The sequence below is a fragment of the Neomonachus schauinslandi genome, chromosome 15 (assembly GCF_002201575.2).
Source record: "Neomonachus schauinslandi chromosome 15, ASM220157v2, whole genome shotgun sequence".
In the NCBI taxonomy this organism is placed as follows: Eukaryota; Metazoa; Chordata; class Mammalia; order Carnivora; family Phocidae; genus Neomonachus; species Neomonachus schauinslandi.
The window spans coordinates 35,420,218-35,442,599 of record NC_058417.1 but is presented as its reverse complement, the minus strand read 5'-3'; the positions used below and the strand labels follow the sequence as shown (position 1 = coordinate 35,442,599).

Below are 22,382 nucleotides of genomic sequence, written 5' to 3'. Positions count from 1 at the left end.
AGTCAACAACATTCAAGTTTCTGCTCTCATCTCGAGGTCAAAGCTTCTGGTTCTCCCAGCTCATTATCCCAGATACTGATCGTCCTACATTTGCTTTCTTGCTCACTGCCTCTGTGAGGTGTCCACCTATTGGGTCAAAGGCCTCAACGTGGTGCGGTCACCTCTGAAATTAAAAGGGGGAAAACACATCCACCCTGTGCATACATGTACATAAAGAGCAGTCCAACGATCCTCACCTGAATGTTAGATTAGTCAGCAAGCCATTAGAAATGAATCTAAATGATGTAGGACAGAGTTCAGTGAAAAGTCATGAGATAAAGGAAACACACGGGGCCCGGGCTGATTAAAAAGATAATTGGTTGTGGAAAATAAGGTTGGGCTCCAGCCAAGAGTTTGTCTTTGACGAAGATAAACCAAAGGATCCAATACAGTTATGTTGGGGGATTTCGCTGCTGTTCCTGTCTAGGAGTTGAGCAGCCAGAACAAAGCAACAGTCAGTTTTAAAGTGCAGCTCGACTCCCCCTCTGTTTGTTGTTCTGCTCATAAACATACAAGCTGTTTCCTTTCATCTGCACAGGCTCACACAATACGGAGAACCCACAATAGGTTTAAACCAGATTTATAAATGGATGCGCAGAATGGGGAAGCCAGAGATCTTTTGGCCTAAGAAAGGATCTTGACGTCCTCGGCTAGAATTAAAAACGACAACAAAAAAAAAACAAAACAAAACCACAAAAACCCACAAGACTCTCTTCTAAAGACCCGCAAGCCCAGCAGACTAGCCAGTGATCAGGAAGAGAGAGGCCTCTCTCACCTGAATTGTTAAATCCCATTAAGGTGTTGGAGATGCCTAATAGCAACACAGACAGGTTTCATCTGCACACAGGGAACGGGAAGATATCCCATGGATGGCCAGATATAGGGGGGCTGACAACAGGGAGGAGGGGGAGTGGGGAACGATGCCAGATACTCTATTTGGACCTCAAACCTCAACTCCAAAGGTTCTGTGAAACCACTTGCCAGAAATATTGTTTAGAGAAATAAGCTCTCTCCTCGTGGACTTGCCATCTCCAACTGTCCCACCAGCACGGACATCTGTGCAGTGACAGCACGTGCCCCAGACTGTGGGGTTAACTTGAATTAAATTTCAGATGTGGGGGAGCTGAGGGAGGGGGTGGTGGCGGTGGGAGGTTTATGGACAGTACGCTGGGGCTCTGATGTTGTCATGACCAGATGGCTTCAACTGTATCATTTAAACCAAAACAAACATGTCCAGAAATAATGTAATCATGACAGGAGAAGCATCGAGCAGTTTCACCTGTACCTGAAATCTTAACAGCTTGTACCCACAGTAAAGCCCACATTGGAGATTCCAAAAATACTGGAAAATCCTCAAAGAGACCTTCCTCCTGACGAAGCTTGGCACTCGACTGCTACCCTCCCGAGGACATGCTCCCTGAACCCACTGGGCCCCCAACCCACAGCTTTCTATGAATGAGGAGGAAAGCAAAGCTGAAGCCAGGCTGGTCCTCCTGGCCCCTCAGAACAGGGCAGCAGACGGATCTCTCTAGAGAGCTTTGCTCTTGCTATTCCCATGGGAAGGAAGCTTTACCACCGATCTGGTACTGAAACTTTTCAGGAATGGAACTTCCTCCTGTTCCTTACATAATCTTTTCAGGGGATTGTGTCAGAAGAACTGTCACTTGACAGTTGTGGGATCTGACGCGTGGCACTTGACTTCTCTGGGTTTCCACTTCTCTGTGCTATAGAATGGGAAGGTGCTGTCTGTCACTTGGTTGTTGGGAAGTTTAAATGAAATACTGTATGTGAAGGCTCAGTGAAAACCGAGAAGAGCTGAGCGAACGAGCGAATGCAGTGGCCCGAGAGGCCACATGGGCGGAGGAGACTCTGTGCATGCTGGAGCCCCGGACCAGTGTGCTGACCTGGAAAGTGGGGACGAGGCAGCACAGGACACTTCCTCACGGACGTGACCCATGGGAGGAAGCTGAGAAGTACCGTGGAGTGGTTTCTAATAAGCACATCCTGTGTGTGGTTGTATTGATGCTAGACCACAGCTGGTCCAGTCTACGACTGGCAAGATGAATGAAAACTGGAAAATCTGCAAAGGCCAAAGTCACTGAAGGGAAATGGAAGGTGGAATACGTTGAGTCCCCATCTAAGGTCAAACGGTACACACCCTGACCACATGGCCACTGCATTTTCCAGTGTGTCTCACTGTCCTGTCCTGTCCAACACTGCTGTGACAAAGGCGGAGGAGCCCCGGAGTGTCCTCGTGAGCCCACGTGAGGAATTCAGACATTAACTTTTCTGGAAACACATCAAGTCAGTGACAGAACCAGTCAGAGATAATGATTTCCCTTTATTTAATCTCCACATTCATGTCCCCTTGATCTTTTTATAGTTAGCCAGGAGAAGGGAGATTGGGAGTTTTAGCACATGTAGGGTGTAGAAAAGCCCACTCCCATTACTTGCCTTGGCAGAGGCAGGAGCCTGATCCCTCATTAGAATGTGGCCTGCGAGATACTGAGGGAGGACAAGACTCTAGTAGATGCTGGGAGCTCACAGAGGCAGCCCAGGATGAGGGAGACGCAATAAATCCCCACGGATAGCCATTTCTCAGATAATCTCTGCAAGCTGAAGGATCAAACTAGGCCTTTGCAATCCCTTGAGGAACTCAGACCCAAAAAACCAGCCAGGTGAGTGAAACAAAAGACCAGAGATACCACACAGTACAAAATAGTAATTATTTATATTTTCAAAAAGAAAAAAATTAACATTTGGAAGTTCTCCCCTGTAGGAAAGGGGTGAATTGGAAGGAACAGGACCGGCTCCTATGCAGGTGGCAAGTCAGGTACAAAGAGCTGAGCAATCTGGGCTGGGATTTTTGTCACACAGCATTAATAATAAAATTTCCCTTTCTTTTCTCTTCTTTTTGTTGTTTTTGTTTTGCGTTTTATTTTTTTAGAAAAGGGGGGGAGGGAGGAGAAATAAAATCAGAGAAAAATGCCAAAAAACATTTTCCACAATATCTAAAAACAGAGAACCATAGTTCTTGCCAAGACAGTATGAATTCTGGATGAATTATTTTTTCCAGTTTTCAACACCAATGAAGATTTTTTGCAAAAGCCACCACATCAGAACACGCATCTTCCAGCTCAAATAACCTCCTTCCCCTCTCGCCTTCACTTGTCATTTTTCATAAAGGGATAAAAGGATGTATTCTGTTCTTGCAAACAATAAGTGCTAACAACAAGAGAGCTCTTCTGATACTTGTATGGTGGTGAGGAGTTGTCACAAATATCCAAGTTTTAGCACAGCTGGATGGACTAAAATTTCTCTCAACATAAATACTACTGGAATCCACAAACTGATTTTTGAGAAATTCTGCAAAAATCCTTTCTTCTTTCCGCTTCGTTTCCCTTCTCTTAAAACTAAATGTCCTTTTTTTTTTTTTCCTTTTTCCTTTTTGCTCCAGGCACCTGACGATTTGTTCTGCTCAGTCAGATGCATACAGGTTTCTCCGAAGTACCACCGCTGGGACGTCCTCAGGGCCGGCGCCTAAACTGAACCCCCACAGTATCAAACTCGGCCAGGCCAAAGGGAACACAGTGACGCAGCAACAGGGTTTTCATTAGGTTGAGCGGCCCCAGGTCCCGGGCCCTTCCCTCCCCCCGTTTCCCCCAAGTTTATTTAGTGCTGTTTTGAAAGTCTGGGGGCCACGATGCAGTCTCCTGCCCCCACAAGACAGTAAAAGCTCCACAGATCGCACTGTCTACCTGGTGGTCAGTGGCAGCAACGGTGGCTGCGGCTTCAGGAAAACAAACGGAGTCTTACGACAGGCAGGATCTTAGGACTGCTTCAGGCGCTTGCGTGGGGGTCCCAGAAAAGGGCACTGTGCTGAAGCCAGAGAGCGGTAGGCCTCGGCCACCAAGTGGGGATGTGACACCACCATTGACTTCCACCCGGAGGTCTCCAAGACATCCGAAGCATGACTAGGAGAAATGCGGAGAGAGGGATTACCAAAGGCGCGTGAGAGGAATGGGGTCAACAGCCCCCGGGGCAGTCTAACCTCCCAGAGTTCGCTGGGAGGGGTGCCACTGGGAGAAACACTCAGGCGGAACCCTTAATAGACACTGAGTCTGTCAGACGCCGTGCAGACAGGTGACCAGGCTGGGGCTGCCGCAGCTCTGAAAACCTGCACTTTGAGCCCCTATACTCTCAAATACAAAAGGTGAAATGTTCCTCAGGCCCTTCTCTACATTGGCAGTGCTCTTTATACTCACTGGTGATGCTAATACAGAGAAAGAGCCAGGGCTCTCTTGGTCGGGCAGCTCTGAGCTTCCATCTGGCTTTGCCATTATTCTGGTCCCTCACCACAGAGCAGATCATAGCCTGGGGCTTATTCGATCAAAAAGGAGGGGATCATAATCACACTCTACTGAATGGTTAACATCTAAAGAGCACCAAGCAAGTGTCCAGCACGGAGCGAGCAGTCACTAGAAGGAACATTTAGGGGTCTCTTCCCACCTGCCTTTGCCGTAATTGGTAAACTCCTTCGAAACAACCTTACAAACAACCTTACACTGAGGAAGTTGATTCCTGTTTGGGGGCATTTTCTGTGTTGAATTATGTTCACCCATCTACTCGGCAAATTTTAGGCCTGCCTCAGCCCAGAACTGCTGCTGTGAAGGCTTTCTGAGGCCTGCTTCTCCCCTTTGGGTTTTTCCCTACTTTTGTTCTCCAACAGGCAAGGGAGTAGAACATGACCCACTGAGAATTACTGCAGAAAGGAGTAGGTCATCTGTCATTTAGGATGAAGGGACAGATCTACTGGAATGAACATTTCCTTTTCCAAACAGTATTTAACCACCTCGACTACTGGCCATCCCTTCTCTTTTCCCCATTCCACAATCAGCTCTTAGATACGTTTTACTACCTCATACAAAACACACCTCTGTTCTCTCAGAGATCTACACGTCTAAGCCCAAGAGTGGGAAGCGAAGGTGCTACTGTTCGGGGCACACCGCCTTTCCAGGCCAGCCACTTATCATTTCATTGTTTCCCATCACCACGAGGAAGGAAAGCACCTCGCTCACCAATCGGATTAGCCCCACAAGAGAGGAAAAAAACATCTTCCATCCTGTCAAGCTGAAGAGAAAGATGAAAACCTTCTACTTACTACTACAAGGGGCTAACGAAGCCATTTGCCTGCTTTACTCGCTAATTCAAAGTCTCTCTCCTTTCTCTAGCTAGCCCAACTCTCCTGAAAGAACAGCTTTGAAGATGCCGACTCACTAGTTGATGAAATCCACCGCCTGAGTTTTCAACTGATCGGCGCTGTGGAGGTCAGCCAGGATGAGGATCTCTGCGGCGTTCTCCACGGAGAGGTTACTGCACAGGGCGTCCTCACACATGACCTTCAAGCGCTCCAGGGCGTACTGTAAGACACAAGCATTGCTGTGGTCAGGGCGGGAGCGCCTCCGGGCTGCCACCGCCGAAGCTCTGCTCCTCAGCGGGACCGCCGTGGAACTGGATTCCCGAGCAAAACTGCACAGAGCGTGCCAAGGCTACTGAACTACTCAATGATAAAGCACAAGCGCGCCCCGAGGCTGAAAAGAAGGCCGCGAAAATAACGTGCGTGGCTGCCATTCAAGTTCTAAAGTCCACCTACTAGAAAAATGGCCATCAGGGAATACACCCACACCCTCCAGGTCACCTGCCCCAAGAGGGACTCAAGTGTTTCTTGGACCACCACCACCTACCCTCCCTTACAATGAGGCATAACCCTGCTTCAAGCCAACGGGACATTACTTTTCACATTTCTGCTATCCTTTCAGTCAGAGCCAAACTAGGGTGAAGCACAGTCCTTTCTACTTAAGCAATGTCACCAACCCGGCAGGTATCCCAACTGGCCCATTGGGCTGTAAAAAAAAGGAGCCCCGTGGTGACTTTCACCAGCATCTCCGCCACTAACTGGTCCTGAATGAGGGTCAACCAAAAGCCTCCTTTTAAAGAGAAAGGGATAAATGGAGTCCTCTTTACTGGGGTTGAGGTTAAGATTCTCAGGGTAGGAACAAAGCAGCAGAGACCCTGGATCCGGTTTTGGTCTAAAAACTTCCTATTTTCCAAGTAAAGGGTATAAATGTTCTGGAAATGAAGGTCTAGGTTAACACTGGGCACATCTGATCTAGTTAATCTGTTTTGATGCCACTGTACTATGTGCTCTCAAATATGAGATTATGAACTTACTAAGGAACTTCAGGAGTGAGGAGGAGGAAGGGATAAAAGGCGGCACAAAATAAAACGTCATTAATCAGCTCATAGGAGGACGGTCTGCTTTAAGGGTATCCACAGCCTCCGTATCGGTCCCATCTTGAGGACCTCAGAACTCAGTGACACAATAACTCCTTCAGGCTGAATCACGGCAATCAAACCAAGACAATTTCATTTTTATGAGTTCTGGGTGAGGAGGCATATCTGTTGGCACTATGATCTCCTGCAGCAAAAGAAGAGTTTTATTGCTTTTGGTGCAGCTTTCATTTTTTACATTTGAGTAACTGGAAAACAGTTTCCATGGAAAACAGGAATGACACTAGACAAGCAAGAAATTAGGTTGCTGTTTTTGTTTTAAAAGGCTGGAAAAGGTGGAGAAAATGTTCAGTCCTTATACAGTGCTGCACAGAACATTCCTCTTATCCTTTCTCGATACATTCTTTTAAAAGGACTTTTACCGTGAATAGTTCTGATCCCTACTGCATAATTAGACAAAAGTAGCCATTCTTGTCCCTTGGGGGACAAAGTTTTTTTTCTTAATTATGCTTCTGAAAAACCTGCCTAATGGCTGTACTTACCCAGGAGACTGAAATTGTGTCTCCCAGGCCTGGCTGACGTGTTTTGTTTTGTTTTTGGTCTAATTACACGTGTCCCCAGGAGACTGGAAAAGCTCAGAAGAAGCTGTTTCAGCCTCTTGGGTAAATTCTAGATGTTTAGATCCTTCCATGAACGATTTCTTATTCTGTTTTCCTGAAGCTCACAACAAGGTGTAAAGGTAAAAATGTTTTCAAATAAGCTTGGAGCAAAGACTGTCTGATAGAAAATTCTGAATGGAATTTGAAAATGTACCCTTCACTTACTTCTCATTCATAAATTTAAAGCACTGCTGTGATTCGACTACTTTATCTTTTAAAACTGTAAGTTAACACACTATACTGAAAATACCATCCACAGAATGCCAATTCAGGCTGATCCCCATGCTCTGTGTACTTATAGGGGGGTCCCCCAGTAGGTTCTCTGGCTGAGGAGCAGGAATTAAAACCCACGAATGACACAGATGTCAAACCCTGGCCCTGAGAATATATACCGCTGAGCCTCAGTATTTCTGTCTGAAAAGTGGGCTTTTTGATACTACTCATCCTTATGGGAGCTAGAAGATGAGGGAGGTAAATACCTGGCATGTATAAACTTCACTGAAAATCAGAAGGCAGGTGAGGCAGGATCAAGGATCATTATAAATGCATGTTTATAAAAAGCTGTGTCTTCTACTTCTCCAGAGCTCACAGCGTTTATTTTCTTACTGCCACCACGGAAAGCAAGATCCCTGTGGTCAGAACGGCAGAGCCAGACTGGGAGGGTAGGGAATGTTCGCATTGCCTAACTGGATTCATAAAATCTTGAAAGGACACAGCTGCTATTCAATCCTTTCAAACCTAATCAGTGAGGTTTGATTTACGTGCCTCATCCTCTACAAACACTCCAAAGAGCTGATCAATAAAGATAAAGCTCCACTGTCAAAACATGCACTTCCTCTGTTCTCAAGGTGCAAAGGAAGGGTGGAAGGAGACTCTTCCTACAGGGAAATCTTGGGAAGGCTCTAGTGCCCCCAGGTCTGAGCCAGCTCTGCCCCCAGATGGGTGCCACAGCACCACGGCAGGAAGAGGAGCAACACCTTCCAGCAGGGAACAGTCGTTCTCGCGGGCTCTACTGCTGGCCAGGTGTAAACGCTTTTAAGAAAAACTTCCGCAGGAAAAAAAGCTACCCACACCCCAGCTTGTGCTTCCTTAGACCACAGGGCCTTGGAGGACAGGTTACTGAGCTCTTTCTGGCATATCTACATAATGAAAGTTTCCCGAGGTGTGTCTTGGGGGACACTAATCCCCAGCGGTGATTCTTGAGGAAAAGGATTTCAGGGTTGACTAAGTTAGAGAAATGCAGTCTATCATATTCTTTTAGAAAACTCACACTGCACATTAACATACTAAAAAGATTCTGAGAAATCTTGCAGTTAAGACAGCAACACACAAGAACCCCAATTTGACTTGTTTAAACTCAGTGTTTCATTAACATTTTCCCCCAAACTTCTTTTGGGAATCACTGGCCTACTGTTTTTGGTCCTTGCTCTATTTCCTTGATTCTAAGATCCATACTTTAATTTTCACACTTTAACATTTCTCAAATCGAAATGGGTCTTATGATCAACGTACGCATTTATTGCAGTAGTATTTCTTTTTTCCCCAAAGAGTTACTGATCATCTTGTAATTCTGAATGCAGTATATTTCAATAGCTACTTAAGTAAACGTTGAAAATGCTAACGACAACACTAGTAAAAGATTATTCTCTTATTGACAAATTTAAATATAAGTTCATGAACTCAAGGGGAGGTGGGTGGGGGGAAGGGTGAAACAGGTGATGGAGATTAAGGAGTGCTCTTGTCCCATGATGAACCGCAGGATGTATGGGATTTTTCAATCACTATATTGTACACATGAAACTGATATAACACTGTATGTTAACTAACAGGAATTAAAGGAAAAACTTTAAAAAAATAAATAAAATCCCTCACTATTTAGAAAGAAAAAGTTAATGAACTCAAAAACACTTTGTAAATTATAAAGCCAAATGTTAGTATTATCTGAATCTTTAGTATCACTGTGCTTACATGTGAGATGGGGAAGAGAAGGGAGGTAAACATCAAACTTAACCTTTTTTTCTATAATTAGGGGGACCATGTAAATTACTTCATTCACAGCAGGACACTTTGGAAAATAAAAAGGATGCTATCAATAATTGTAATCCAGGATTGTCCTGGCCACACTAAGATACATGCTCATCTTACCTACTATGTTAGACAGAGGCCCAGTCATGAAACTCAAGAGGTCACAAACACTCCTTCCTCTTGTGATTCTTTTTCTAGTCTTATCTCACCTTGTCAGCAGCTGCCAACAAATCATCAGCCATTTTGTCGAGGTTCGGAGCCTTCCCCGTGTAAATGAAGCACATCATTTCCTTAAAAACTTCAGGCTCCACATCATTGATTTCAACCCGATTCTATGCCAGAAAAACTGAAAATGAGAAACATTCCAACAGAACAAAATCCCTAAACAATTTTCATGATTTTAAGCTCTGGTGAGAGAAAGGCTTGTATCGTCTAAAACCTAACATGGATGGGAACTCTCTCTTTGTCCTATTTCATTAGAACAGCCTTCTCTCCCATCATATGCACCACCTTTATCTTCTCAAATATAAGAGCAAGACAACTATATCTTTGATTTTTTTGGTGTTTCTTTGCCTGAGTAGAAACACATGTCTAAGACCCTCACCCAAAACTGGATGATCTACCTGGGATAGAGTGAGTCTGCGTTACCTAGAATGCTTCCGGACCACCTCTCCCTGCTCTCAGAAAGTGTCTGTTCATAGAATGGTACTCCATTTTAATAACACGACTGGAAAAATAAATCTGGTGTCAAACTGGGAAATCATCTGGATCCAGTCACCTAGCTAAAAAGACATATCTTCATTCTGTCACATACCTTTTTGCTCTCCTCCATTTCATGTTCAAACATGGCACTAAAAACTGGAGAACGAGCTATAAAGTGAAAGGGAAACAGAGATAGATAAGGTTATCACACTGAAACCTCTTGGTTCTTCCGTTATGAAGAGGAGATCACTTTCTTTCCTGTCCCATTGCTACAGGAAAGGGTCTTAGCCTCAAATTATATAGGAATAATAAAATTCGTCTCTTCTTACATTACACCAAGAAGTGAATAATACGACAGAGGGGAAAAAAGAGATCAGTACTTTCAAAATAATTTCCCATTAGCTCCATTCCAACCATTCATATTTGAACGAAATTATTCAAATGACCTATGCTGGATGACAATGATCTCCTCTGGGTAGATCTGGGGGTTCAAATGGAAGATCCTTCATGGTCTAATAATAAGCAGGGTGTCCTAACACCCAGATTTTTGCCTAGAACAACAACACCAACTTTCTCCACTTCTAGGGGCCACACGGCAAGGAGGCCAAGAACAGGGTTCAATGGCATCCATTAACTAGATGAAGTGCATGCTTGTTTATAGCAGGTGGTCTGTTCTTTCAAGCCAGGCACTCACAATAGAGATAACACCCCAAAGAGGCAAAAAAAAATCTAAGGTATGACAACCATTTGTGGTCCTTCAAAGTTCAACCTTTCCTGACAAAATCTTAATCCTTAGTATTTAATGTCTCCCATTAGGAATCATTTGATTTTTTTCCTTGGGGGAGTGGAGATAATGAAAAAAGGTTGAGAAATGGTGTTCTAAGCCATGCCCATTGTGGTCTAATGAACACAGAAAAGTAAGTCAACTTAATTTCAACCATGAAAGTAATAAAAGGCCTAAAAACCTCAAATTTTATCATGTTGTCCAATAAATCAGAGGTTTTGATGAAGGCAGAGACTACCAAATTTCCACCTGAGAGAGGAGCACCAGATGGAATATATTAGTAGGACTCTGAGCTAACAGGTAACCTGAACTTCGGCCTATAGTTTATGTCAGAAAGGATTAATTTTGGATCTGTCATTTTCTAACCACATTATCTTGGGCAAATCACTTAACCCTCTGAGACTCAATACTTTAACCTATTCCAAAGGGACATTAATTCTCACTGCTCTTATCTCAGAAGGCTTATCAGTTATAAGGTACTAAAATAAGTACATCACAGAAGCTGAAGACTAAAAGGACTGGAGGCTTTTAAAAAAAAGGGAAGGGTCCAAAGCACCAGTGTGCTTAGAGGGTCTTCAGTGGCTAGACACAAAGTGCTGTTATGAGAATAAATAAAATCACCTGGGGGAAATAAGTAGAGGAAAAGAGAACTGAGGCAGACCCTTAGGGACACCTGTGTTGACAGGGACGTGTGAAGAAGAGGGAGGCCACACATCAGAAGTAGCCAGAGCACCAGGAGAAAACCAGAAGAAAGAAGTCAAATAATATATGAACTAAGGAATCCCTCAAATTCAGGAATTAGCAGGTCACAGAACTTTCAAAAACTGCTTTCGTGGCATGGAGGTGAATTGAGGATAAGTGGGAGGAAAGAAGTAGAGACATAAATGTGCTAACTCAAGAAACTTAGCTCTATTTAAAGAGAAAGGGAGAGAGAGAAGGAGAGAGACAGACAGAGAAAATGAATATGAATGAATAACTAGAGAGAGACGGCTGAGCCAGTTTCCAGGCTGAGAGTAAACAGGCAATCGGAGAAAGAGAGATGGTGGAGATACCAGACAACAAGGGTATAACTGGCAGAGTAAGGCTTCTGAGAAGGCGGCATGTGATACCAAACAGAAGCCGAAGAGACAGCCTGCTCTGGACACGAGGAAGAACACCTCCTCCACGGAGAATGCCGGGAAAATTCACGTAAGGCGACAGGCAAGAGCTGAGGGAGAAGAGCCTCAATTTTCTCTCAGAAGAAGTAGCAAGCAACTCTTTTAGGAGTCAGGAGATCAAAGGAGATTGGTGAACAGTCTGAAGTATCTGTTGTTAAGGAAAAAGAAAGGGAGCTAACTATGTATCTGTAGAAGAGTTCTTGGCAGTGCCAAGAGCCTAGCTGAGCATGGAGACACTAACCTAAGAGTAGATGACTTCCTTTGGCAAAAGACAGTAACACCTAGTTGAGAGCAGGAACAGGAAGACGGTTAGATTGAGCCAGACTGAGGTTTTGCCAGGTGTGTATTTTAGAATGACAGAGCTGAGAGTCTCGGTAAGAAATTTGTTGCCTGAAAGTTCACGCAATTTCCTCTTACATCTTACGGTCGGAACAGAAGTCTGTGGCTGACTGCTACATCTTCATGGGAAGTAGTCAGTCCTGCCTTATCAGCTCCTGCTCTTTGTCAGTCTTTCTGGTCTTAAGGACAACGGCCTATTATTAGAGCAAGACCTAATCCTCCACATCGCTAGCAAATTCTCATTCTTCTAGTATGTCTGTACTGAAGGAAGGGCTAACACTCCAGGACTGGGGGACTTAGCTAGATGGTGGTTTAGTCCCAAGTCCAGAATCTTCTCCATTACATCCTAAGTCCCTGTCTAGGGGCTAATACCTGCTCTTAACCAGTGTTTTGACATCTACCCTCTAGGTGCAAAGGCATTTAATACACATCATCATCTATTGCTTGACAATGGTGGCCTAAGTCCCCTAGACAGAGGAAAAACAGAAACACCAGTATTTTATGGAGAGTAGGATTTTTGGTTATGACAACGGATGTCCCCACCATAAAAAAAAATAAATTCAGTTGCAGTTTTTTTGTGCACCAGTTCAAAGAGCTGATGTTATTCAAAAGGTGATTATGTAGCCACTGTTTTTCCTTTTTCACCAAAACTAAAGCTTCCTGTGAATAAAGACCAACCTGCCAAGATAGCTTTGTGAGCCTGGAACTCCTGGCCAGCAACGCACAGACAGCAGTCTGTGAACCGGGAGTTCTCCCACAGTCCTCCCAGCTCATCGGCCAGCCGGCACTCAGGGACCTTCACCATATTCATGGTGTTCTGGCCGGAAATGTTGACGGAATCTTGCACCACACTCACCTGTGAAAGACAAGGAAACACAGTCCAAAGGTTTTGTTACCAAGAGTTTTCTTCCCAGCAGAAGAGAGGACTTTTACCTCGATGCTGTAGTACATTCAGATACAAACGTTAGTCATGTTCTCTTGAAACCACCTCCACAAAACAAAGCTTTATCCTGTGGATCAAGTAATTTCCAATCTGCCACAATCATACTTATTCTACACCATCCTAGGATGAGAGGCAAAAGCCCCACAAATCTCCTTCTCCTCCAAATGCTAATAAACTCTGCCTCCCCTGCCTTGAAAACCTGGGCAAAACCATGGTGGGAGGGGAAGGATACTGACCTAAACACACATTAAACCTCAAGTATTTACCTTATTCTGCCTTAAGCAAAAGGTTAAATACAACAAATTCTTATGGAGGGGCACCTGGGTGGCTCAGTCGTTAAGCGTCTGCCTTCGGCTCAGGTCACGATCCCAGGGTCCTGGGATCGAGCCCCGCATCGGGCTCCCTGCTCAGCAGGAAGCCTGCTTCTCCCTCTCCCACTCCCCCTGCTTGTGTTCCCTCTCTCGCTGTGTCTCTCTCTGTCAAATAAATAAATTTTTAAAAATCTTTAAAAAAATAAATTTAAAAAAATGAAAAGATAAAAATAAAAATAAAATGCAGCTTCTCTTGGGCCTGGTAAATAATTAGCACTTCCTCACAGATGTTAGTCTAATGAACAGAACTGGGCTTGGAAGATCTTCCCCAACAGTGATAACTGGGTGGGTATCCCACACCACTGACACCCTTCCTCAGTCCTTTGTGACAGTGACCTATAAGAGGGCTGGCTCTGGCCAGGTGTGTACTTTTAGCTCTGGAATAGAACGACAACAGATTTACAGAGGGATCCAAATTGCCCCCATGACTTCAACGGCAGCATGCTTTAACTAGTTGAATTAACTGCTCAGCCTAGATAAAAACCAAGGTCACTTCTAGATAGGTCAGTGAAACTCAGATAAATTTGTTAGGATGCCAAGTACAAGGATTTATAAATCATTTAGCATTCTAAAATAAATGGAAGCTACCAAACTGAAGGTAAGACCCAGCAGATCGGTCTATGATCGTCCATCATACGAGGTTAGAAATGGTAATATCAAAGCAGAATTCACAAACCTTGAGAATCTGCTCCTCACTCTTGCTATATTGCTACAAGTTAGATGAGAAAGACAGCTTAGGAATATCCTAAATGACCCAAATTTCTCTCAACCTTCAAGATGCAAGTCATCTCTTAAATGCAGTCATAAACCCAGAGGCAAAACGAATGCCCTGGCATCCAAATGACCCGTAGTCTCTTTTGTGAAGGAGTGAGACATTTACTATCAGGTCAAGAAATGTATTCGTTTGTTTCAAACTAACCATTATGATCTGGAGCGATGAAGCAGCCAAGTTAACCAATTATGAATGGACTTAACATTAGTAGCACATTTATTGGAGCCAGACTATAACATTATTTTAATAGCTCAGGACCCAGCACAAACTACCCCACAGAGATTTTCTCTTGTCTTTTGTAAGATCTCTAATTTGATTCAGTCACTTTCTCATACTAACACCAAAAGTAGAAGTTTCCTGTCTCTAGTTATAGCCTCAAAATACTGATTTTAAAAAAAGGGACAAGAAAAAGACCGATTAAATCCAACTTCCTCACAGGGAAAAGCAGGAATCTCTTGGGGTGGCCAATGGAGGGAATGGAGAATGCTTTTGGCACTGGGTTCCTAAGCTTAAATTAAACCAGGTTGATAGAAGCCCAGAGTCATTAACACTGATGGCAATTTACTAGATGGGGTAAAATGAACTGGCAAGAACTAAGCTGAATGTCAAACTATGGTTACCAGTGGCCCCTCTGCTGGTTAGATGCACGCTTGGTAATGAGTGGGGCCCAAAGACTGTGATTCGTCTCACTGGGGCAATTCCTCTCTCCAGACACAGACAGGAACACAGCAGGAAGGAGAATGTACCTTTACTGTCTGAGCCAGACTTGTTCTGTAGATATATGGATGCCTGGAGTCTCCAGAGCGCTGAATGTCTGGCACCTCTTACCAACATTAAATACGCTTAATTAAAAATAAATTTTAAATGGCATTCACAAATGAGTCTTCAGGGCCCAAACTTTTAACTTAGGAAGGGATTGTTTTCCTCTGCAAATGATGATGCTAAAGTGAGACCATTTTGAGAAAAACTAAAGATTTTTTTAATGCCTATGAAGTTGACTATGGAGACCCATTCAGAATTGCAGCTGTGAAGATGACGTGACTGTGACATTTATGTCGTCTTATAAATGACTACATGAAAATGTCTCAGGAAGGCTGTAGAACCCTCTACATTTCAAGTCGTAAACGGGCCTCACTTTTAAAGTCAATTCCTTTTCTTTTCTTTTTTTTTTTTTAAAGATTTTATTTATTTATTTGAGACAGAGAGAATGAGAGAGACAGAGAGCACATGAGAGGGGGGAGGGTCAGAGGGAGAAGCAGGCTCCCTGCCGAGCAGGGAGCCCGATGCGGGACTCGATCCCAGGACTCCAGGATCATGACCTGGGCCGAAGGCAGTCGCTTAACCAACTGAGCCACCCAGGCGCCCCAATTCCTTTTCTTAAAAACGAAAATTTCATAAAAGACTAAAGATTGTGCCAATTCTTGTACATTTTATCTAAACATAAAAAGTCAAAGACCAATGGAAATGTATTTTTTTAGCTTCTATATAAAACAATCAAGGAAAAAATAGACTCTGCATATAGATGGATTATAGCAGCAGCCTTACTTCTAATCCAAAGACTGGCCATAACCTAAATGTCCACCAACAAGAGAATGAGCAAACAAACTGTTGTATAGTCACACAACACATCATCACATAGCACTAAAAATGAAAGCACTATAGTTACACCCACCATATAAATAAATACATTTTAGATGTATAATGTAAAAGAAGCAACGTGGCCTACACGACCTACATACATTCTGACACCATTTTTATAAAGTGCAAAAACAAGCATACCTAAACCAGTACATTGTTTGGGCACAGAAATACTAAACAAGGGAATGATAACATACAATTTCCAACAGCTACTTATTATCATCCTCTGAGTGGGGGGACAACAGGTCTAAGGGACAGCGAAGAAGCATACACAGGTTAGTTCTAAGTTATTGGTGATGCTATTGGGTTGAGTGCTAGGGTTTACTACAGTATGTTTATAACCTAAATAACGTTACATATTAAAATCAACATTTTCGTAGGTCAAGACCAATCAAATGTTGGCGTTATCATATAGTTCAACTAATATATCCAAGTTATCCATTAATAAAATGATTTAAAAAAAGAAAAAAAGGAGAGACCCACGTATTTAAAATTTGGTAAACACACATATTCCCAGGCTATGAAAGGATATTCCATGTTTGAGAAGAAAAGGGATATTTTAAGAGTCAACTAGTGTCTGCATGGTTCGTATTTGCTATTTCATACTTCATACGGTATCTCATATTTCAACTTTAACTGCAACATCCTAAATGGACACTGGAGTCTTCTACCTGTCAAAGGTATGTACAGTGAAGGGGGAATATCTGCACCTTTATTGTTAATAACTATTTGTTTTCAATATAAACAAATAGGGAAGGGTCAACAGAAGCTGAAACATTTCATGCAGCTTTTTCTGTGAACCGAACTATTGAAGAAAAATTTAAAGTGTAAAGCTTTCCTGATTCTTTCATTACCAAAATAAATACTCTGTTAAGAAAATATGGTAGAGGGGCGCCTGGGTGGCTCAGTTGGTTAAGCAACTGCCTTCGGCTCAGGTCATGATCCTGGAGTCCCGGGATCGAGTCCCACATCGGGCTCCCTGCTCAGCGGGGAGTCTGCTTCTCCCTCTGATCCTCTTCCCTCTCATGCTCTCTGTCTCCCATTCTCTCTCTCAGATAAATAAATTAAAAATCTTAAAAAAAAAAAATTTGGTAGAGCACGTTTCCTTGGTGAATGGCATTCAGCTCCACTTAGTGCTGCGCAGCAGACTAGAGGTGGAAAATGCAGAGCTGACATGGCCTGACACTGATTTGCTGTACAATGTTAGGAAAAATTACATGACCTCCCTAGGCGCTGCTTCTCTCCCCAGGAACATGAAATGAAGGTAACAGAACTAATCCAGCTCAAAGGATTGTGATAAGAGACAATTCAGGGAATGCTTTGAAAATGCTTCCAAATATGTTAACTACGCCACATCAACTTGGAAGAACCGGCACATTTCTTAACGGACAAAAACATCACTGAGAATTGGAGGTGAACCCAGTGTGGCACATTATAAACAAGATCAGCCATTTAGCATTGGAGAATAGGCAATCTAATTTCATTTAAGTTGTTCATTAACAGTAATACCACTGAAATAAGGCCCAAACACAAGTGATTCTCAGTCTTTCACATTAGGATTCCTTCCTGTGGCCTCTAGGAACAGCCAAAAGAATCCATAGAACAGTGTTCTTTTTTATCAAGATGCAATAAACTTGTTTATAAATAATCCATTGGCAGATAGGATGGAAGTGACCAGGCCAAAGGCTGAGTGCGGAACAGAGCAGTGGAGGACTCATCACGTAAATTTGTATGTGGACATCAACTTCATAAAAGCCTCTGAATAATAATAATAAAAAAAAACCCCACTAGCTAAACCAGTAATATGTAAAATAGAAATATGAAGTAAAATACTTATTTATAAATAATCCACTGACAGAAGGGAGCAACAGGTCAAAAGGACAGAATGTGCAACACAGAATGATCCAGCTTTGAAAAACACTAAGAACTTAGATGAGCTGCAGACATTTTTAAAACCCACACATCCAACACACGCCCCCACGCAACCGTCTTGCAATGCTGAATGCTACTAAGTCCACAGAGAGCCTTGGAACAGAAACGAGTCTCACTAGGCACAAGCCCAAGTATGAGAAGCAACACTCAGCACCTGTGGCCAAGAGAGAAGTGTGATAGGAACAGATGGCACACCTGGTTCGATGGGAAGAAACCGACGGCATCAGCAGAACTCAGCAGACGCTTCCCTGTTCAACATCTCCTCACTTCCAAAGTGTCATCTCACTTCCCTTCTAAGTCAGCAAGACAAATCTAAACTTAACCACAGGATTTCTCCTCAGAGAATTTCATATGGGGAAGCAAAGCCTTGGACTTAGCCACAGGATGAGAGACTGCCAAGTGAGGGCAGGCCAATCAGTTCCCAAATCAAGAATGTCAGGACAGGGGCTGGAGCAGCTGGAATGGGCTGGGGGGAGGGGGCGGAAGGGGGATCATGGGAGAAAAGGCTGGGCCCACTGTGGACTGGAAAATGCGGCAATAAAGGTGAATACTTTGCCTAAAACACCAGAGGCAGTATTTAGAGGAGATTTCTCTTCCTTGAGAACAGTTCAAAGACTGGTTTTCATTTCCAGCAGAAATTAGAATTTTCCACTGTTTTTAAATCTTTCTGAAATACAGGTCTCTAAGGTAGGTGAAGATTAAATTGATGGTCTTAAGTTTTCATCGAACCTCACACGAAACCAACTAGTTGTTCTCATTTCTTCACTTGGGCAACTGAGTATGATCTGTAACTAGTAGGACTTACATGGAATTCCAAACCCAAGTTCACAGACAAAAACAACTACAACATTTAATATATTTATAGAGATGCCATCACTCTAGTATTTCCTTCTTTTACTTCACAACAAAAAAGAAAAGGAGGGGCGCCTGGGTGGCTCAGTCGGTTAAGCGTCTGCCTTCGGCTCAGGTCATGATCCTGGAGTCCCTGGATCGAGTCCCGCATCGGGCTCCCTGCTTGGCAGGGAGTCTGCTTCGTCCTCTGACCCTATCCCCTCTCATGTGTTCTCTCTCTCTCATTCTCTCTCTCTCAAATAAATAAATAAAATCTTTAAAAAAAAAAAAGAAAAGGAGGTAGCTATTATGTAACTACTCTATGTATTCGGTGTAGTACTTTAATAAACTGTGCATCCAGACTTGTCTAACCCCCAGCAACTATTCTGCAGAAATACTTAATGAGCTGTGACTGGGGAGAGAAGCTGGCTACTGCTGGCTAGGCCTCTTCCGTGGAAGGACAAGATCCCTAAGGGACACCCTGCTCTGCTGCCCAGGTGGCAGTAAGCCTTTGGAACTGTCATTAACTCACAGCATGAGCCCATTATTTGGCAGAACACACCGGTAGTTGGGGAGCTTGCTCGCACCCTCCCCATGAAAACACAGTGGTCACTCTCAAGTGGTGCTGCTCAGGAAGTGGTTCTTGACCATACAAAGCATAGGGAGCACAAATTTCCCATCGGACTGGAGGTTTTATTCATTTATTACGCTGTGAGCTTATGAGTATTTGTAAATGATAATGGCATGAAGTGACTGATTAGAATATATATACCCATTAAATAAGCCGCTTTCCAACTCACTCTTGGGAATACTTCAAGGCTTCTCCTGTAACCCCAGACAGGCTTAGGTCACTGGTGAGAGAAATACTCTCCTGGCTGACGACAGATAACCCTCCTAGCTAAGCACAAGTTAGAGAGCTTTACCCACCCTTCACTCTAGAAAAAATGGTTCTCTCCATTGTTCCACAACTACTCCAGCAAGACAAACTGGATAAACTCAACTCCTGGTAAAAGTCATCTAGTAAAGCAGAAAAGGAAAATGATCTGCGGTCAAACACAAGTGGACCTCATACTTCAGAAGTCAGAAAGTTTAAGGGACAGATCCACATAGCGAGTTGCTGGTCATTCTCCTCAGCTTGCAATGCCAGTCTGTCCACATGCTACCTGAGAACACCCCCAATGAAAAAGCCAGAATCCTGACCCAAGCAAGTAAAAAATCGCTCATACCAAGATAGTGCACAATCTTTGTTTTTAAGAACGGTAACAAGCAGAAAGGTGGAGTGCCCAACAAGCCTGAAATCGTGACACAGTTTCAATCATAGAAATCACATTTGTGCAGTACCACTCCACTCGGGGATTTTTCTCACTCCCCATCCCTGACACAATGTAATTAAGTCTACCGATACCCATCAGGTTTGGGAATTGCCAGTCTCACCTTGGGGTAAAGGACTCACCTCACAGAAGAGGGTAAGCTTGTCATCAGGGAGAAGCCCGTTCGCCTCATCCAAGAGAAAATCTCTACGGATGAATTTTTTGAATCCCCAGTCTTTGCCTTGCACAAACCTATATGCCCGCTGACTCTCTGGAATGAAAAAAAAAAAAAAAAGTCATATTTAGATTTACTAAAAAAACAAAACAAAACAAAACCACCCAGATCAAATCCATAACTTGTCTGCGTATGAAGTTGCTTGGTGTGAAAATTAAGAGTGGAATGAAGACGGGAACATTTACCCATAGCTTTGGTTTCTTCTCCCTTGGCATTCAGGATGGAGAATTTGAATTTTGCCCGAACTTCACTCTTTGGACAGCTGACCAGTAACAGGTAAAGTGACAGATAATCTTTGCTTTCTTCATCTAGTCCTTTTGGGTTTACTCGCAGACACCTGCCCAAAACAGATAGGGAAAAAAAAAAATATGTTGGAAGCATTCACGTTTATAGGCTTTGTGAAGTGACAGGAGAAACAGAACATCTATTTCCCAAGAGAGGAAGATGTTAAGAAAACCAATCCAGGCCCCATAGCAGGAGATGCTTACATCTCTGCCTCCTTCCTCATAATCTCCTAAATCACTCTTTCTCCCTGTAAAATATTTTAAAATTGAGCCTATTTCCACTCTGTTCTAATCCTCAATCTCAGAAAGGCAGCCCCTTCTTTTGTCAGGATTATAATGAAACCATGAAAACAAAATGTTGGGGGCACATGGGTGGCTCAGTCAGTTAAGTGCCCGACTCTTGATTTCAGCTCAGGTCATGATCTCAGGGTTGTGAGATCAAGCCTTCCATCAGGCTCTGCGCTGGGTGTGGAGCATGCTTAAGATCCTCCCTCTCCCTCTGCCCCTCCACCCCTAAAAAAAGTGTCGTTAAACCCTTTAGTATCACCTTGGGAGAGAAAAAATATTCCAGAGAAATATGTGAATACTACATAATCTTTTACAGATATTTTATCAATCTGGCAATAATATCCTAAGATTGAAATAAAGAAGGCAGTATGGAGGAAGCACAGACAAAAAAGTAAACTCCCATTACACAGGACAGAGTTCCAAGCTAGGCTTCCAAATGGAGTCAGAGATGACAATCTGTTGCCAATGAATCAAAACAAATTTCAGACAGATTTAATAGGTTCAATTGAGTTAAGTTGTAAATGTCATTAGTTGAACTGCATGTGGTTCACACTACTTCTACCACATATAATACATAGGCCATACGTATCCTTAGGCTTTGCCAGTGTTACGGCACCTCTCTCGAACAGGTGGCCCAATCCAGTGCCTCTCCCGGAAGTGCATATACCCATATACATTGTGCTCAAGATGTGAATTTGAATACAATGCCTAAGTGGGGCGCTTGTGTGGCTCACTCAGTTAAGAGTCTGACTCTTGATTTCAGTTCAGGTCATGATCTCAGGGTCATGAGATAGAGCCCTACGCTGGGCTCTGTGCTGGGCATGGAGCCTGCTTAAGATTTTCTCTCTCCCACTCCCCCTGCCCCCCTCCCCTCACCCCCTGCTCGCTCATGCTCTCCTCTCTCTTAAATAAATAAAGAAATGAAATGCCTAAGAATAAAGCATTCTCTCAGCACCTAGTAATACACTGCTTAATGCACACAGCCAACAAATACTAAAGGGAAAGAGAGTGGTTTAACTCTTCAGCGGGTTATCGGAGATCAAAACTGGGTGGCTGACACACATGTGTTCTGTTCTTGGCAGCAAAGATATTGTTGTATCCTTAACTGCCAGCTCCTCTTCAAGGGGATGCACAGTTTGGATGGGACTGACCCCCACTCTCAGATCATATTCCCCTTGCTGTGGAGATTAATGGAGGGAACCCAAACCTAAACCAGTCAGTGCATGTAGGACATATTCTTGGCCACAGAGTTAATTCAGAGAAAGTTCAAAGACTTCTGTTGGATGGTAGTGGATTACACCCATTGCTACTGCCAGTCATCCTTTAACCACAAGGGAAGCTAGACTTGAGATGTCCAACAGTGCAGAGAACAGAGAGAGATGGGGTCCTTAATCTCACCACTGGGCTGCTGGATCACACTACCTTCAAAACCATCCTACAAAAAAACAAAACAAAACAAAACAAAACAAAACCATCCTATACCCTGGGCATTTTACATAAGCAAATAAATCTCCTTCATTGTTGAAAAGCAGGCAATTTAAAAGTTGAGATTCTTATGCTAAAATCCAAATTTCTTGCTTTTCTTAAAAAATCAGCAAATATGACGATGGTCAGCCCTTATTCACACACAGCTATGGCGCTGAGCAGCCACCATCCCTTTCAGAAGGTCACTCAACACTCATACCAGGTATGAATATCATTTACAACACTGGCCCTCTGTACTCATTTATATTACCCTACAGCCATTTGAGTTTGCTGATTCCTGACCTGACATACTCACTG

General features: G+C 43.4%; 1 protein-coding gene across 2 annotated transcripts in view; it reads right to left on the bottom strand.

The window, feature by feature from the left end:
• Positions 1-2,739: 2,739 nt before the first annotated feature.
• LOC110592784 (speckle type BTB/POZ protein) overlaps positions 2,740-22,382 on the bottom strand; it is a 67,910-nt gene continuing 48,267 nt past the window's right edge. For both annotated transcript variants that reach the window (XM_021703886.2, XM_044921941.1), the window contains exons 4-10: positions 20,214-20,365; positions 19,937-20,064; positions 12,675-12,852; positions 9,829-9,884; positions 9,224-9,346; positions 5,317-5,459; positions 2,740-4,013 (exon numbers count right to left, since the gene is read on the bottom strand). In XM_021703886.2, the coding sequence (XP_021559561.1) occupies positions 3,869-4,013; positions 5,317-5,459; positions 9,224-9,346; positions 9,829-9,884; positions 12,675-12,852; positions 19,937-20,064; positions 20,214-20,365 (925 nt within the window). In that variant the 3' untranslated portion in view covers positions 2,740-3,868. The remainder of the gene's footprint in view (positions 4,014-5,316; positions 5,460-9,223; positions 9,347-9,828; positions 9,885-12,674; positions 12,853-19,936; positions 20,065-20,213; positions 20,366-22,382) is intronic.